Source organism: Centruroides sculpturatus, unplaced genomic scaffold, assembly GCF_000671375.1.
Source record: "Centruroides sculpturatus isolate CEXI.00-Female unplaced genomic scaffold, Cexi_2.0 scaffold188, whole genome shotgun sequence".
Lineage (NCBI taxonomy): Eukaryota > Metazoa > Arthropoda > Arachnida > Scorpiones > Buthidae > Centruroides > Centruroides sculpturatus.
This window is the reverse complement of record NW_019384404.1, coordinates 132,236-151,835: the sequence shown is the minus strand read 5'-3', so window position 1 is coordinate 151,835 and position 19,600 is coordinate 132,236. Positions and strand designations below refer to the sequence as shown.

Sequence of the window (19,600 nt, the reverse complement as noted above, 5' to 3'; positions counted from 1 at the left end):
GTATTTTTCTTAAATAAGATTGAACTGTGGCCTACTGTAGACCTGTTCAAGCCATACTACCCAGCAACATTAGGTATCTTCTGCTCACTCTCTACCTCTGCTATTATATTCTCATCTTTCAAAAAGAAAAACACACGCAAAACTTAACGAGTGCCTACCCGACAGTCTCGCAAATACATAAAAGAATTGTTTTGTCAGAAAAATAAAAGGCTGGAATTACAAGGGAGAGTTTCAAAGTTCGGAGGAATACTATCTGATCAGTATATATCAGCTTGAGTGTCGATGTCGATGTCTCCTGTACTCCGAAAAGTTTTGAATTGTTGCCCAAAGACAAGGGAAGATCAATCAGTATTCACTATTTTACGTTGCTTCTTCTTGTGTTTGTTCTGTGGGGTGTTCATTATCCGATCATGTGTTCGTTGTCTGAACATAAAAATCTTTCGCGAAAGTGTTTGTTATCCAATCTGTTTGTTAACCGATCAGCCACTGTATTTTTAAGAATTCTTATATTTTAATAAACTTTTGTTAAAACTTGCATATTTAATGTTGGAAATCTTTTAGGAAATTTTTTATACTTCTGTCAAATACATAACATTTTTCTTCATATAAGTTTAGTAATAGAGTTATAGTATGAAATTAAGTGTAATAAGTTTTTATACACTTTGTTTATTTGCTTGTAATATATGAATTATAATTCAGCATATATAGTATTAGCTTCTATTGCATAAATCATTATTCAAAAATTTAGATATATTTATGTTGACAATATGATATTGATAAAATATTACATTTTAAAATAAAACATTATATTAAAGATGTGAATATATTAATAATTTATTTTATAATTCACTTTTAAGCAGTATTTGTCTAAAAGTCTTTTAAATACTTACCATTAGTTTTTCCAGTACTACTGAATCTAAGATGAATAATATGGCCTTAAATAATATATAATTTAGCTATAAAATGTTTTAAATAATTTAATATATAAATTACTTTCTATTTTCAGATGATGCTGATGTTAGTCAGTCTGTGCCTTTGAGTCATAAGGCAGCACGTCATAAAATTGCAGTTAGACCAAAACGCACACACGGTTTACCTCGTCACAGAAAGCAGCAGGTGGGCTATATTTGAGGATTTTTAGAGAAATTAAATTTTACATATTATAAATTCAATATAATTTAATAAAAATTTTATATACTTTTCTAAAAAAGGTTAATCTCAATATTTAAAAATTATTTATAAAGCTTGCTGCTTCTGGCCTTGGAAGTTTACCATCTACACCTGAAATTAGTGAAGACAGTGGAAGACCATCTTCTGATTCTTTGCAATCAAGCAAAATATTTTTTGATGAATTTGAAAATTCTAGTGAAGGTAATTTAAAATTTAAAAATTCTTTAACAGATAGCACTACACATAGTTTTAACTTTTTTGTTGGGAAGGTTACTCAATTCATTGCTAGATTTTTTTTATTAAGATATAAATTGATTTGATAGCATTACTTAGTATTTAGAACAAGGAGGACTCAAAACCAGGTTGTGCTTGGACCCACCAAGTGCCTGATCCACCTCTGAATACTGTAAAATGTATATTAATAAAAATGATGAGATTACATTAAAAGATTTTTGTAAAGCAAGATCCATTTAGTGTAATCCTGTTGGGACTCACTTAAACCAATAATACAATATGTTATTGTATGTATTAATTTTGATACCAATATCCATGATTACAAAAAGTGTAGTCTACTATATTAATAATTGTATTTATTAACGTAATTTATAGTTATATATAGATTCAATGCTTTAGTAACAGGTCCAGCCATGGCTGGGCCACTTTTTGCTCTTAACATTACAAATAAAATTCTAATTTCAAATCATCAACTAGCATGTAACACTATCAGACCAAACAAGTAGATTTTTATAGCAAATAGGGAAAAGAGAAAGGGAGAAAAAATACCTTAAGGATTGCTATTTCCCTTAAAATGACAATGGCTCTTTCTTTTTGGTCAGATCACTTCCCCCTTCTTATGGCCCTGAAATTTTAGAGATACTGTACTGCAAAGTACAGGAAATTATTGTTAGTTCAAAATTTAAGGGATGAAATAATCACAACTTTGAATTATCAAGTTTCAAATTATCCGAAAATTACATATTTCTATACAATATTCCAAATGCCATGTAACTGATGTAATGTATTAAGTAAACAGAATACGGCTATGTATACAGAATTATATTTTCATTAATTAATAATTAATAATAATATAAACTGCAAGTAGACAACATGTGTCCAGTGAGAATCTCACATGTTGCCAGATAAGTTTTATAAAAAGCAAACCAGAAAATCTCGAAATGTAGCCAAAATTATTTTTAAAGTGGTGCAAAAGTAGTAAGTCATCCAAATGTAGTAGCCTATAGGCCTACAAATATCTCAATCTGCCACTCATAGCCAATTTTGCAATCCCAAAACCCAGCCATATTTTATGAGATAAGAGAAAAAAGGCTAGTCCATGGGTAAGGTGCCATTCAAAAATGTGTTACTGTAAAAGCAAAGTGACATTGACCAGATGGAGTCATTCTTGGTCTATTGTTCTCTTATAGCATGGAGGCACTTTGATCTAAACTAAGAAGTTAACATACCCAAATCACAGTTCGGACAGAATTTTTACTTCAAATTTCCAAGTAGCTGTATTTTGAACTAACTGAATTCCTTAACATGTAAATCCCTATATTCCCAGCTAGGACAAATAGTCCAGTTATGAACTAACAGGATTTTGAACTATCCAAGTTTGAATTAACAAGGATTTTGTGTACTATGTAGAATGTTCATTTATAAGAATGTATTTTTTATAAAAATATATTTTTTCAGTTTATAAATCTATTCATATATTATTAAAAATGTATTATATCTGAAATTTATTAAAAATAATTTATATTATAATTTTTAATATTTTAATTATATGTTTTCATTTGAAAGGTATCAATATGGAATTTATTCCTACTAGTCCAATTTTTAATGACATGAAGAGTGAAAACATGATTTTGAGTGATTCTTCAAAATCATCACCTGAAAGCCCAGAAGAAAATTCAATATCTCAAATATCAAATACTTCAAATAACTCAAATCAAGATATGATTCAAAATTTATTATCACCATTAGCAGTTTCTCCAAAATGGAATATTACTGAATCCTTGGACAGTACATTTGATAAATTAGAGAAAGAATGCATCTTGTCTGATTCTGAAAACATTGAGAAAAATTCATATGGATGTAATGAAATAAACTCTGAAATTAATATTGAAAATTATAATGATAATAATACAAATAATTCTGAAGAGAAAAATGGAAAAGAAGCCAAAGAAGTATTTGCCCTTTGGGGTGTAAAAATGCGAAGAAACTCTGATATTGAAAAAAATGAAAAATATGTAAAAGAAGAAAAAGATGACCAAGTTATAGAAGAACCTTTTCTAAGTCGATGGTTTGGGTCTCGTAGAAGTAGTCATAAAATTAAAAAAAATAATGATAATGAATGTGTTTCATCACATAAGGAAACAAATGAACATGTTTTAAATGATTCATCAAAATCACCTAGAGACTATAATATCTGTGATGGAATGAATTCATCAAACAAGATAGAGAAAAAAAATTTATTTTTAAATTTAAATTCTTCTAAAGTTAGTAATGAACAAACTTTCAAACATTTTATTTCACATGCATTTCAAAGTAGTCAAAATGAAAAACATCTAGAACAGAGTACTACACCTAAATTTAAATTAGAATATGGTTTTAAGCAAGTTTCAAGTACTACAAGTAAACAAGTTGTAAAAAGTTCAAGTGATAACTGTGTAAATTATTCTCTCATCAGTAACACTAAAGACCAAAGAGAGAGCAAAAATTATCAAAATAAAGAAGTAAAAACATCAGAAAATTCACCTCAAACAGACAAAGAATCATTTTTATCAAAAACTTCATCCAATTTTACAACTTGGGCAGATCTTAAACGAGTGCAAAAGGAAAAACAGGAATCCACATATAATTTAACACAAAACAATGCCAATGAGGAAGTACAGGAAAAGAATTTTGAAATTGAAAATATAAGCAAAGAATCCCAAGATGAAATTTCATCACCAAGTAATTTAACACCAATTTCTACTTATAAAAATTCCATTACTGAAAGTAATGTTAGTCAGCAAAAACAAAATCTTAAAAATACAAGTACTTTCAAAGAAGAAAGTTCATTAACTCAAACTGATAAAGAAACCAAAGAATCTGAGTCTGAAAAAGTTGAATTAATTTTGAATGAAGAACAAAGCAAAGCTTATAATACTAAAAATCAGAATTCATTGAATAAATTAAATGGTGAGAACAGTGATAACAATGTGAAAAGAAGTCCAAATCAAAAAACAGATAATGTAATATCTCCAATAAGGACATGGCAAGATTCAATAAATGTACTTGATTCAAACAATATTACAAATCAAATCAGTTCAGCTCCCAATCATGAAGTATTTTCTGAAATTACTTCAAATAATAAAACAGCAGGAACCAATAATAGTAAATATAAATCAAAAGAAATAAAAAGCACTAATTCAATTTCTAAAGCAGATTTACCTCAATTTGCCATTACTTCTAATAGTAATATATTAAAAACAAATACTAATGAAATGCAAACAACTACAGTAAGAAAGATAACAGAAAATGCAGTTCAAACAAATCAAATTAACAAAGAATTGGTGTCACCTAAGAATGAAACAGAACTTAAAAAAGAAGTAAATGGAAAACACTTTCAAGAGACTCATACTTCTCTTCCACAAAACTCTGAATTGTTTCATGTATTTGCAAGACGCTCTATCAAACAGAAACATATAGATAAAGAAAAATCCAAAAATTCAATCAATGACTCTTCAAATGGTAAAAGTGTTAAAAATAATTTAAATACAGAAAATACTTCAAACTCTATCTTAAAAGACAGTGATAAAAATATACCTGATTCAAAATTTCAAAAGGAAAAAAATAACATTGCACAGGACACATCATTAGTATCTAATGGTGTGAATATGGATAATAATCACTCAGGAGAAATTAATTCAGAAGTGAAGACTGCTCCTACTTGTAAATCTGGTGAAAAAGATACGAATCAAGATATATCATCTAGACCTAGAAGTAACACAAATACTGATAGTAATTCAACAAATAATTCAGTATCAGAAATGCGAACAAGAAAAGCCAGTGTTCCCGAAAGTACAAAGAAATCATTTTTAAAAAATAAACAAGATAGCTGTGATGATGTTAAAACACCAAGATCAGTTAATGAGAGAGACAAATCAAAATCATTCAAATTAAGTAATTCTCGCAATTCTTCACAAGATACAAAAGGTATTGAAGAAAATCAACAACCAGCTTGGTTAAGACTTGCACAACAAAGACGTGAACAGCGCGAACAGAAAGAAAAACAGCTGTATGGATCATCATCTCCATCAGGAAATGAGGTAATGTAAAATTATAATAATAATAATAATAATAATCACAAATTGATAAAATTGAAAATATTAAATTATGATTTTTTATAGAATAATGGTAAACCATCTCGTTCAACTAAAGTTTTAGATATGGTCAGCAACTTTCAAAAATTGCAGATGACATAATTTGCATGATGTAACCAAGGTGCTCACTTCAAGAACATATTTGGATGAGAAGTTTCTCTACTTTAAAAATTTTGCTTAAATATGTTGTATAAAATATAATTGATATAATTAAATATAAAAATTTATTTATATTTGATAGTTTAGTATTTAAATATTAAACTATTTTAATTTAAACATTATGAATTACTTTATAATAAATTGTTCTATCATTAATCAGGATTCATTTTTATCATAAAGTAAAAATTGATCCTGATTAAAGAAACAATAGTTTTTATTAAATGATATAATCCTAAAAATTAATTTAAAGTGTCCATAAATATAATAAGATGTTATCTATCTAAGACAAAAATATTTTTGAGTTTTTTATTGCATTAAAAATTGTACTTTGATTAAAATTTTGATTATTGATCTAGTACTTTCATAATTGAATGTAATGCTAGCTTTTAATTTTTTTTTAATTTTAATTCTTGCACTTTATACATCATATTGATATTGACAATTTATTAATTAATTCAAAATAATTTTATATTATATGACAACTTTCATATTCATATTTTTCTAAAATTATTCTACATTTCTATAAGAAAATAAGTAGCCCAGACTTATCTCAAGATTCTAATTCAGTTTTAGAAATGTCGTGGTTGATTGTATTAAAGTGGCTTAGTTGATTTACTTTTAGTTATTTCTTCAAAGTATTATTTTTAAAATTCATATTATTTATGCATAAATTCTGAATGGAATAATAAAAAACTAATAATAATTTTCACTGTTTTAAAGTAAAGTAAAAGTTTGTGAATTTTAGTTTAGAACAAGATATAATTTTCAACTTAAAGTCAGTTATTAATTATAATTAATTTTTGTAAATCACATCAGAGCTATGAGTTATGATTTGCATGAAATTCAGTTTATTATCTGTATGATACACTGTCTTCCAGAAGCAGTATGAAGTATGATGCTGTATTTTAAATTTCATATATGTATATACTGTACTAGTATTATAGGAATACAATTATGTGAGGAAGGTGTAAGTGAAAATTACAAATCTGTGTGATATTTATTTCAAAATAGTCATCATAGGAAAATACTTGATATAACAGTTATGAAATTCTATACAAAATTTTTGTAGGGTCTTGCAGAGTTATAATAAGCTAAATTAAGCTATTGCCATTAGTATTTTTACTAGTTTAATTGTGAAACTAAGAAAAGGATAATTTTTACAAAAGAAAATTGAACCTAAACTCTTATTTTCTGTTGTTTGCAAATTTTTATTTTTAATGAAAGAAGTTCTCATACTATTAAAATATAATGGAAAAATTTTTATATTCCTGTACTGTATGATTCCAATTATGGTTCTGGTTTTCTAACTTTTATAATGCTTATAAAAGTTAGAAAACTACAACCACAGAACCAGAACCACAACTATGTCCTTCTATGGGCATTAATTAAGACTTTATACTTTTATTTCATTCCTATAAAATATGAGTTAAATCTGTGTTACTTATTTTTTATATTTAAACTTTTTTAAAATAAATTATATTTAAAATTAAGAAATTTTTAAATTTAAGAACAAATGATTTTAAAATAATAAAAAACTTCAAAATATTTTTGATTTTTAATTACTTTAGCATGCATATATATATATATATATATTAAGTTTCCAGATATATTCAGATTGAAACATTGTTATTTGTTATACTTAATTCCTAATGAATTCAAAACTTTTCAAATTAAAAATTATGATTATAGAAGTATTACTATTTTGAAAATAAATTTTAATTTATAATTTGAATTACATAGTAATATATATAATTCAAATTAATAGCTTGTTTATAGGATAGAATTGAGAATAGATAGAATTTGAGATAGAAAATTAAATGTTAAAAACAATTAAATTTTTAATTATAATTTAATTTCTTTAAAAGTTTTTCTTCTCTTATACATTAATTTTTATTAATTTCAAATATGAAATGAAAATAGAATATACATTAAAAAAACAAATATAAAATTTGTGTTTTATAAAAACAAAATGGAAATATTTAAAATATCTACATGGCCTTATTAATTAAACTTAAACTCTTATTATGAACAAATATAAATTTCATTGTTGAAAATAAAAATTATTGATATTCCTTTGATATGCAACGTACTTCTAAACACATCGCCTTACATGTAGATTACACAGATTATTCCACAACAGTCTGTGGTTTTTTTTATTTCTATTAAAATTATGCTATAAAATTCATGTGTATTTAGAAATAATAAACTAATTGGACTATTATTATCATAGACTATGTAGTCTGCACGTTTTGTGCATAGATTTGCATTACATACAAAGAGAATACAAAATTATTTAATAAAGTATACTCATTCTATACATAATATATCGGAATTTTTTCATTAAAATTTATAAAGTTTAACATTTTAGTATATTTAAGCATTATTTTTGAAGTAAACTATTTTACTATGTTTTGATACTTAGCATATAGAGATGAAAATAAAATACTAAGTTTGTATCAGCTTTATTAGTAATTATCAAGATTTTGGCACTAGTAATTTCATTGAAATTACTATCATTCTTATAAGATTTCATTTTGTATGGAAATTGTTTTTTTATGCCTAAAACTGTAAATAGTGCTAGTCTTCATATCAAAGTTTTCTACACTTGATGAAATAACTTTCTATATATTTTTTGTCAAATTTTCATGTATTTAAAAATAATGCATATCATTTTATGAATATCACATATTATTCAATATAATATGTATCTGAAATATTAAGAAATTTTTATTTTTTATTATTTTACATTTTTATGCAGAAGTGTAAGGCACATACTTGCTGGGGCCTTACATTAATTACAGGTGCCTAATCAAGGCTTTTAATACAGTAAAAGCTATCAAAAATTATTTTAGAAAAATTTCATACATTGCATATTATAAATGAGGACATTGTGTAAAATATATTTTAAACTTGTTTTGTAAGCTTTTCTCATATCAGTTGTATATCAAATAGTATTTTCAGATTCTTTTTATAAATAAAAAGACAAATTTTAGGATCTACAATTTATATCAGGGTTGTCCAACTTTAAACTGGGGCCAATACTTCTGTTTAACATATCTATTAAGCATCACTTTTAAGATGAAACGTAAAGTTTTAAATGAATAATAATTTACATTTAAATTATTGTTCATTTAAAATCTTATTTTTTCATCTTAAAATAATGCTTGAATAATAGGTTATTTTTTCACATTATCATGAACATATTGCACATATTCATTGTATTTAAGTAAATGCACAGAAATATAGTATTTATTAATAGTAACAGATGTGTGTTGTTATTAATATAAAAGGTATGAAGTAAAATTTCATAAACAAAAACATGGCTTTTATCAAGAAGCTCTTTTGATTGATTTCTTGATGTGAACTATACGTTTTTTATATGATATGAAGCAGCCATGTTTGCTACACAGGAAAACTTTCTCTTAGTGAAAATGTATCATTGAAACTGTAGCCAATGAGAAGCATTGAAGTCAAACAAGTTTAATTCATCATTGACTATTGTTTTCATAATATATTTTTGCAAATTTTCTATGAGATAAGCAAAATATCCATGATGTGAAGGCAGCATAATATTGAAATACAAATTTCAATATTCATTTTATTGCATTAATATTCTCTATGCTTCTTAAAACAAAAAGTATGAAATTTGCAACTCTATATAACAAAAAGTACTTAGCAAAATAAATAATTAAATTTTATCTTTTTAGTTTTATTTTATAAAGCAAATAATATACTATACATATATAAATTATTGCAAAAAAATAAATTGTAAAAAATATGCTTTATAAAAATTAAATTCTATGAGAATTGCATATTTCATATAATAGGCTTGCAAGGATTTGTATTATAAAAATTGACTATTTGTACTTTAGTTCTGGTTATTTATATAATAGCAATTTATACTAAATATTAAACTCATAAAATTAACAATTGTTCATGACTTATTTTGTAATGAAATTGAATTATTCAATATTTAAGTATGATGTTCAATAACATTCAGAATGTTAATGCCTTCAGTCTATGCAATAGCAATAAAAACAATCCAATTTTTTAGAATTGCCAATTTGTTCTAATTTTTTACTTCTTTAAACTATGGTCCATCTTATTCATGAAAATATCAATGAAATATAAATAGTATTTTATTTTAATATTTGGATACTTTTCATTTTTACTGGAATTGCCATGACTGTTCATGATATTAGACCATACATTAATACATTATAGAATTAGTCATTCTCACACTATGCTGCTAGTTGGATTTCCCTGATTTATAAAGTAGCTCTTGTTTATGTTATCCTATGAATAGATATTTCAATAAGAAACATTTTGCATGAAATGTTAAATATTAACTTGACTATAATAGTTTTTTATTTAAATTTACTATTTCTTGAATGAAGAAAATGTATGTACTAATTAAAATTTTTTAATCAAAATGTCAGCCTAATAAATTAATTATTTTATTATGCTTAGCTTTATCTGTCAAATCCTATCTTTTATGTAGTATTGTTTTAACATATTTGATTAATATAAGTATAAATTAGTTTTTTTAACAAAAAAACTTTGTGATAATTTATTATTTCTGAACCATGATGCTGAAAATCCTAGACTCATAAAATGGTTATTTTTTTTCTTTTTCTGAAAGTGCCTGATTTAAATATGTTCTAATATATTTTGTTTACAGTAATAAACAAAATAACTATGGTATATTTAAATTTCATACAGGGTAGATTTGCTTTTGTGAGCAAAAAATATTGCATACATTTTCAGAAAGTGAGGAATCAAGTATACGTGAATTGTTCCAACACTTAAATGTTTAGTAAATTGGATATAATTCCAATAAATTGTTAAATTGCCAAAAAGTGTATCATAATATTTTTGTCAAATGTTAAATGTAAAAATTACAGTCACTGACTTTGGAGTTTTATAGCAAATTTCACTGGTATTCTTTTTTTTCTGAATTCTGTTTTTTTTAAATGCATAAATTTGAAATAGCTAGTGTACATTTAAATAATTAAAATACCAAACTTAAAAAAATTAATACATGATAATGTTATGCATATTTTTAAAGTCTTACTGCTGTATTGATAAATTTGTAAAATATATCACTGGATATAAAGGCCAGTATTCATTTTCCATAATTTTTAAAACAGTACAAACAGCAGTTATTATTAGAGTATGAATAAAATTTAGGATCTTCTTTCTAATGGCACAAAAGCCTCTAAACTCTAAAATGTGCCAATAAATCATTTAGAATATTTAAAAAAAAATTGAAAGATAAACTTAACTGTAAAATTACTATATATGTAAAAACTAGAATATCAGAATTGATAATAATTACAAACACTTTTAATTTTTTTGTTTTTTTACTACTTTACATGTTGTATCCACTTTAAATATTTTATATGATTATCATTTATGTTATCATTCGTAACATCTGTTGTACATATGCAGATTAAATATATTAATTATTCATTTTGTAAATCATAGCATGTACAGATTGTAAAAATAAAAAAATATCAAATAGATAATGTCTGCAATGTTTGATTACCAAGATGCTAATGATTATTTTATGTTCTGGTTTTGAATATGAAATATGAATTTGTGAACTTGTAATAAATAAAATGATTCATTTTTGATGATAATCAATATGTAAATAAAATCATGGGAAAATTTGTAAATAATATTGAGAGTAGCTTATTGAAAGTTTTTCATTATAATATTAGATTTGTAATATCCTACCATTTATATTCTTCCTAGTTAATTCCTATATTATAATTAGTTTTCTGAAATAAAATAGCTTGTACTGAAATATTTGCATGGTTGGAGTAATGCAAAAAGATATTAGAAATTTCATAAAAAGTACTCTATAATTGTTGTATATTACATTTTAATGATAGCTTCTCCTTTAAATGGGTTTAGATGTTTGTATTTGTTTTAGACCAATTCATTGTACATTTATTGATCATGACATTTGATTCTTGTTCTTTTTAAGCATTAAGTTGTATGTATTGATAATAAATCTTTGTAATTTTATTGTAATTTTGTGACTGTATAAAATTTTATTTAAAAAAAAAAAAAATAGAATACAATTGAAAAACTTTTTATTTCATACACATGGCTGTAACTAGAAAATTGTTTTAAGTTTTGGTTTTCAGATATGAAATGGCTGTTTTGCTTTATTATGAACCGAAATTTAAATGTGATAAAATGGACAAAAGTTTTAATAGTTAAAATGAATATATCTAAAAATTCCACAATATTTTGGCTACAAATCTATGATACAGTCATGTTTACACATTACATATATACAGCATTGGCGTGCCGTGACATTTGATGTTAGGGAAGCTGTTTCTGTAAGAAGCCGACTTCCAGGGGCAATCAGTTAATTGCGCGACAGTAATGGTCTATTGTTTCGCGGGCCACAATTTAGGCAAATATGCTTTTAAAAAAGTAAAACAAATACAAAATGAATAAGATTTTATTGTTATACCAAGAGTTCGTACTCGCACTTGCGCATTATAACAATGACACATGCAAATTTTCATTTATTTAATTGTTTTAGTATACACATAACGGGAAACAAAAGTTTCTCCATATTAGAGAAGAAAAAAAGAAACAAACAAACAAACAAAAGTTTTAATAGATATATAACATCGCTTAGCGGGCCACACAATTTAACGTGACGGGCCGCGGGTTGGCAAGGCCTGGTCTAGGGTTCACTCGTATTCATTTGTTCGATAAGCCAGTAAAAACCGTAGACTTCTCTAAATGTATTTTTAGTACTGTATCACAATTACATTCCGAATCGCTAGTCGCGATATAAGGGCTACAATTAAAAATAAAATAATAAAAACTTACTTGGTGAAATAAAATGTGTGGTGGATGAACCGGTACATATCTGGTACAAAATATTCTTCAATTGTACGAATATACATATAACTAAAACCTTATTCTTGCCGAGAAATATAAATTTATTCCAAACAAACGTTTTCAACCTGATTTACAGGCCATCGTCAGGTTTAGAACCAAATTCGAATTAAAGGATTCCATCAATGGAATACAAAATTCAAAATTAAACATTAACTAAGCAACGGAATAAGATAAAAATAAAATTAAAATATTAAATATCCAACGGAGTAACATAAAACAAAAATATAAAAATGTACATAGAAGTACTGTATTAAGTGATACAATTATTATGACTAGTTAGAGCTCTTATTAAACTTCTTAACTATAAATTTCCATGCAGAGGGAAGACTTTCTGCATCCCTCGCAATTAAACAGCCTTCCTGTATTTTACTCCTATAAATCTGCAACTTTTCTGCTGTCAACGCCAAAGATGGAGAAGATAAAGGTTTTATGATGGTTGCCTCATTCCATTTGACTACAGATCCTGGTGTTTGCGCCATTTGGGACAAAATCGTTGCATTAGAAAAGGAGTCTAATGCAACGATTCGTTTTAGGACCAGGTGTCCACAGAAATTTCCAAAATTTTAGTCACTCTCATTGAACTGGAAAAATTTCTGTCTTTATTACATCTTCCTCTACTCTTCTTCACACTCGGGCAATACCAATGAATAGTCCCGAGTCTTCATCCCCTTTATGAAATTGAAATTGTCTTTATTACATCTAATATTACGAAGAAATCAGTCCCCAATGTACAGTACTCGGCTAGAGATTGGTTCGGTTAAGCTTTTAAGTAAAATTCCGGCTCTTTCAGCAGGGTTTTATTTATGTCCCTAATTCCCTGATCTCTTAATTATTTAATTATTTAACTACTACTTAAGTAGAAATAAGTTAAAACCGGTTACTTTGTACTTGAATATTTGTAGTCCTGGGAAAGAAGCGGAAAGACAAATTTTTATGACAACGGACACATAAATCGTAAATTTAAGGAAAATAAATTCTAGAGCATTTCTCATACCTTGTGCGTTTCATTTATTAAATTTGTTTGTAAATGATGCTGCCAAAGGAACTAGTGTTGCCATGTTTTGAAAATCGCTGACCCGGACGGCACGTCAGATTTGTTCCAACAGAAGTTCTTGGCGCATGCGCAATGTCATTTTACAATGCAAAGAATAACATGCATGACGGTTCTAAATCAGTTAGGCCCTGTACACACTAGGCGTTTTTCAACGCGCGTTAGCTCGGCGTTAAACGCGCGTTGAAAAACGCCTAGTGTGTACAGGGCCTTACAATTAGGGTTTAGGGACTTGCATAGGAGCAACGTAAGTACCCTAAATTAAGAAAGAACAGGTACGGATAACTTAGCTCTATTTGAGACGTGTACGATCGTACAAGCAAAAGAAAAAAAAAATCAGCGGGGATGTTGCGCGCTACACGTCGACGTAAACAAACTAACATGGCAAAATTGCAGACGAGTTTCAGTGAGCGTGAGTTCTTTCGCTGTTAAAATATTGTGTATTTGTAAAAATATTTGCAAAAACTTTGTTTCAACATAATTTCACAATTTCTACGAAATTCCCGGACAAAATTAATAGTTCACCCGGACTGTCCGGGTGAAAACCGGACAGATGGTAACACTAAAAGTAACAGTTCATTTCTTTTAACATTGTACAAGAATTGTACACGTTTTTTCCTACATCCCCTTAAAGATGGGATATACGAAATCGTAATATCACTAGTTTAACATTGAAATCCGTAAGTAATTTAAGATGGAAGAGCAGAATAAATATATCAAATATTTTAATGGATTTTTTTAAACTCCTGTCAACTATACAAAACTATCATAAACTCCTATCGGTTGGGTTGTTCACGATTCACATAATGGGACAAGGGCGGCCAGATATCTAGCTGGCAGGCGATTAACAGCCCAGAACAGGTCTCTGGATAGAATCATTGGAGGCGTTATACGTTTGGTGTGTAGCTTCCATCAGCTAAACCGGGTGAGGTTGGTGCTCTGTAAAGCGAATGCGTATAATCTAGTTGCTTGGAAGCTGACCCAGTTTCGACAATACAGCGCTTCCATCCGCCACTGATATTCGAACATAGAATAGCAATCTTATCGTTTTCTTTACATGTAATATAGAAATTTGTAATAAGATACGTAATGCGGTCATAATAAAATATTAATTTTAATCAATTCAAAATACGTTAAAATATGAAAATAATCGTGCAATATGAATTTATATTTTAGAAACTACAATGAAAGCGAGGCTTTCACTGCTTCCAAGGACGGCTCGCCACTAGACTAATATGGGATCGAATCGATGATCTTCTTTGTCACTCCTCGATTAGAGCAGTCACGTACTCCGCTAAGTGTTTTGATCAGTACATTATATGTATCTATTTTGAACTTATTTGTTAGTGTCTGATTCCAAAACAGGCCCAAAATTTCCATTATCAATTATTTTTTTTTTTTCTTGCTTTTAAAAATGAGTGTGTTACGTCGATCATAAATATGAAAGTGTTTAAGTAATTAGTCTAATTCTTAGAATGTAAAAAGTTTTATTTTTCAAAAAGAAACTTGTGGAGTTGGATCTTTCTTGGAATACACGGCTCAAATATAATCATTAATAAAAATTGAATACAATTACGTCAAAGAAAGCTTTCTTCTTTGTTTTACTCTCTCCATCCTATAGTGACTAAGATGGCCATTTTAAAGCCCATCATTGGTAGACGGCAAGATGGTCGTACGGTTAAGCTTTAATTTTATTCCGATCCTAGTCCTAACAAGTAAAAACTTGAATTTACTTGAGTTTACTTTTTATAGGATGACGCGCGTTTGAATTTGTTAAATCTCGTTTGCTCTAAACATATGTAAGAAAATCTGCTGCAATTTTTAGACTTATTCTGTATTCGGCTGTATTCTACATTGTATGGCACAGTAACGAGTGGCAGATGCATTACACAGTGGCAGATGATCGTACAGTACACCAGAAAAATCCTCAACAAATAAAATTACAAAGACGGATGTCTTTGTAATTTCATTTATTGAGAATTTTTCTGCTATTAAGTTGATATTAAGTTAGAGAATTATTGTTAACAAAGTACTCGCGGAGGCACAGTTCATATTAATAATCTCTGTTTTATGGCATTTTATTTCTTTCTTTTGTATCGATACAAATTCGCAAGTTTTTAAAATTACTTTTACTTGTTTTATTTTTATATTTTTTCTTTCGTTGTGAATCGTGTACATTTTCTTCTGCTTTGACTTTCGGTTTAATTGTTAGAAAGATTATTTCAACTTTAATTATAAATTAGTCCAAAAATAAAACGTGCGGATATAATATTTAAACTGATACACGTAGTCAATTAATATAAAGTTTAAAAGTTTTATTAAGTAAAAGTTTATATACACATTTGATTGTTCGACATAATTATAATTGTGGCTTAGACAAATTCTAACTGCGATATTTCCCGTTTGTTTTTATTCGGGTGTCCAGTGTTGACTCGCACGTTGCTGGCGAAAATCCATTATTTTCCGGTCAGAATTTCATCGTCAGTTGAGAGATTTCAAACGACCAAAGACAGTGCTAAGTTGTCACCGTCGACTTTAATTAACTGAAGTGGAAGAACACGTCCCTCGTAAGCGATGACGAAGGACATGTATCATTCCGAGAACCGTCAGCAGGAAAGGGAAGANATTTATGATTCGTTTATTATTTTTTCTGTTAACCAAAAACTATTTATTAAAAATTTAAAAATAATAATAATTCTGCAAAACCAGCAAAAAGGGCAATCTATCAACTTTTGAGAAGCAAGTAAAGTATCGGCAGCTTGGCAATCAAGCGTATTGTAAGCGTCAAGAATGGTGGCTAAGTGGCAGCATACTTAAGGGCAGAACCCTTTAGTTTAATGTATTTGCCCAACTCATTTCTTTATGTTTTTTGCTTTTTCTTTGTTTGCATTTTTATTTTATATTTTTTATTGCTTATCTTGAATGTCATTATTTTTTAACGTGCTAATATTTATTGTGTTTATTTAATGTTAGCCTGTTGTAGAGATGGCATACATAATTTCATTTAGAATATCTTTTAAAAACGTTCCAAAACGCATTTATTGTTAATGCAAATTTTCTAAGAGTTCAATTTTTTCCATTTATTCTTGATAAAGGTCATTAAATATGACCGAAAACGTTCGAATTTAATAAATACAGCTGCACATTTACAAGGTGTATTGAGTGTGTTTTGTTAATAATAATTTTGCTTTCATTATCAAAATTATAGTAAACTTAAATATTTTAAAATTTCCTCCTCAAATAACTTATTTTTAAAATAATCAAACATCTTAGTATTTCCAGCAACGAAGTATTTAATAAAATAATAACGTTTTCGACTATATTTAATAGTCTTCTTCAGTTAAGCTACTTTAAAACAAAAACGAACGTAAAATAGAACGCAAGCAATACAANTAAGAATGAAACAGAACTTAAAAAAGAAGTAAATGGAAAACACTTTCAAGAGACTCATACTTCTCTTCCACAAAACTCTGAATTGTTTCATGTATTTGCAAGACGCTCTATCAAACAGAAACATATAGATAAAGAAAAATCCAAAAATTCAATCAATGACTCTTCAAATGGTAAAAGTGTTAAAAATAATTTAAATACAGAAAATACTTCAAACTCTATCTTAAAAGACAGTGATAAAAATATACCTGATTCAAAATTTCAAAAGGAAAAAAATAACATTGCACAGGACACATCATTAGTATCTAATGGTGTGAATATGGATAATAATCACTCAGGAGAAATTAATTCAGAAGTGAAGACTGCTCCTACTTGTAAATCTGGTGAAAAAGATACGAATCAAGATATATCATCTAGACCTAGAAGTAACACAAATACTGATAGTAATTCAACAAATAATTCAGTATCAGAAATGCGAACAAGAAAAGCCAGTGTTCCCGAAAGTACAAAGAAATCATTTTTAAAAAATAAACAAGATAGCTGTGATGATGTTAAAACACCAAGATCAGTTAATGAGAGAGACAAATCAAAATCATTCAAATTAAGTAATTCTCGCAATTCTTCACAAGATACAAAAGGTATTGAAGAAAATCAACAACCAGCTTGGTTAAGACTTGCACAACAAAGACGTGAACAGCGCGAACAGAAAGAAAAACAGCTGTATGGATCATCATCTCCATCAGGAAATGAGGTAATGTAAAATTATAATAATAATAATAATAATAATCACAAATTGATAAAATTGAAAATATTAAATTATGATTTTTTATAGAATAATGGTAAACCATCTCGTTCAACTAAAGTTTTAGATATGGTCAGCAACTTTCAAAAATTGCAGATGACATAATTTGCATGATGTAACCAAGGTGCTCACTTCAAGAACATATTTGGATGAGAAGTTTCTCTACTTTAAAAATTTTGCTTAAATATGTTGTATAAAATATAATTGATATAATTAAATATAAAAATTTATTTATATTTGATAGTTTAGTATTTAAATATTAAACTATTTTAATTTAAACATTATGAATTACTTTATAATAAATTGTTCTATCATTAATCAGGATTCATTTTTATCATAAAGTAAAAATTGATCCTGATTAAAGAAACAATAGTTTTTATTAAATGATATAATCCTAAAAATTAATTTAAAGTGTCCATAAATATAATAAGATGTTATCTATCTAAGACAAAAATATTTTTGAGTTTTTTATTGCATTAAAAATTGTACTTTGATTAAAATTTTGATTATTGATCTAGTACTTTCATAATTGAATGTAATGCTAGCTTTTAATTTTTTTTTAATTTTAATTCTTGCACTTTATACATCATATTGATATTGACAATTTATTAATTAATTCAAAATAATTTTATATTATATGACAACTTTCATATTCATATTTTTCTAAAATTATTCTACATTTCTATAAGAAAATAAGTAGCCCAGACTTATCTCAAGATTCTAATTCAGTTTTAGAAATGTCGTGGTTGATTGTATTAAAGTGGCTTAGTTGATTTACTTTTAGTTATTTCTTCAAAGTATTATTTTTAAAATTCATATTATTTATGCATAAATTCTGAATGGAATAATAAAAAACTAATAATAATTTTCACTGTTTTAAAGTAAAGTAAAAGTTTGTGAATTTTAGTTTAGAACAAGATATAATTTTCAACTTAAAGTCAGTTATTAATTATAATTAATTTTTGTAAATCACATCAGAGCTATGAGTTATGATTTGCATGAAATTCAGTTTATTATCTGTATGATACACTGTCTTCCAGAAGCAGTATGAAGTATGATGCTGTATTTTAAATTTCATATATGTATATACTGTACTAGTATTATAGGAATACAATTATGTGAGGAAGGTGTAAGTGAAAATTACAAATCTGTGTGATATTTATTTCAAAATAGTCATCATAGGAAAATACTTGATATAACAGTTATGAAATTCTATACAAAATTTTTGTAGGGTCTTGCAGAGTTATAATAAGCTAAATTAAGCTATTGCCATTAGTATTTTTACTAGTTTAATTGTGAAACTAAGAAAAGGATAATTTTTACAAAAGAAAATTGAACCTAAACTCTTATTTTCTGTTGTTTGCAAATTTTTATTTTTAATGAAAGAAGTTCTCATACTATTAAAATATAATGGAAAAATTTTTATATTCCTGTACTGTATGATTCCAATTATGGTTCTGGTTTTCTAACTTTTATAATGCTTATAAAAGTTAGAAAACTACAACCACAGAACCAGAACCACAACTATGTCCTTCTATGGGCATTAATTAAGACTTTATACTTTTATTTCATTCCTATAAAATATGAGTTAAATCTGTGTTACTTATTTTTTATATTTATACTTTTTTAAAATAAATTATATTTAAAATTAAGAAATTTTTAAATTTAAGAACAAATGATTTTAAAATAATAAAAAACTTCAAAATATTTTTGATTTTTAATTACTTTAGC

General features: G+C 26.8%; 1 protein-coding gene and 1 long non-coding RNA gene across 4 annotated transcripts in view; one reads left to right on the top strand and one right to left on the bottom strand.

The window, feature by feature from the left end:
- LOC111618749 overlaps window positions 1-13,680 on the bottom strand; it is a 29,904-nt gene extending 16,224 nt beyond the window's left edge. For both annotated transcript variants that reach the window (XR_002755638.1, XR_002755639.1), the window contains exons 1-3: window positions 13,621-13,680; window positions 1,954-2,051; window positions 994-1,121 (exon numbers count right to left, since the gene is read on the bottom strand). This is a non-coding gene — a long non-coding RNA (uncharacterized LOC111618749). The remainder of the gene's footprint in view (window positions 1-993; window positions 1,122-1,953; window positions 2,052-13,620) is intronic.
- LOC111618748 (putative uncharacterized protein DDB_G0282133) overlaps window positions 1-18,131 on the top strand; it is a 44,419-nt gene extending 26,288 nt beyond the window's left edge. Inside the window, exons 8-12 of one of the 2 annotated variants that reach the window (XM_023360311.1) lie at window positions 1,007-1,116; window positions 1,245-1,371; window positions 2,971-4,767; window positions 17,103-17,818; window positions 17,900-18,131. In XM_023360311.1, coding sequence (XP_023216079.1) covers window positions 1,007-1,116; window positions 1,245-1,371; window positions 2,971-4,767; window positions 17,103-17,818; window positions 17,900-17,974 — 2,825 coding nt within the window. In that variant the 3' untranslated portion in view covers window positions 17,975-18,131. Of the gene's footprint in view, window positions 1-1,006; window positions 1,117-1,244; window positions 1,372-2,970; window positions 5,484-5,564; window positions 5,797-17,102; window positions 17,819-17,899 lie in introns of those variants that run through there. The other variant, XM_023360310.1, reaches the window with a different exon arrangement.
- The last annotated feature ends 1,469 nt before the right edge of the window (window positions 18,132-19,600 follow it).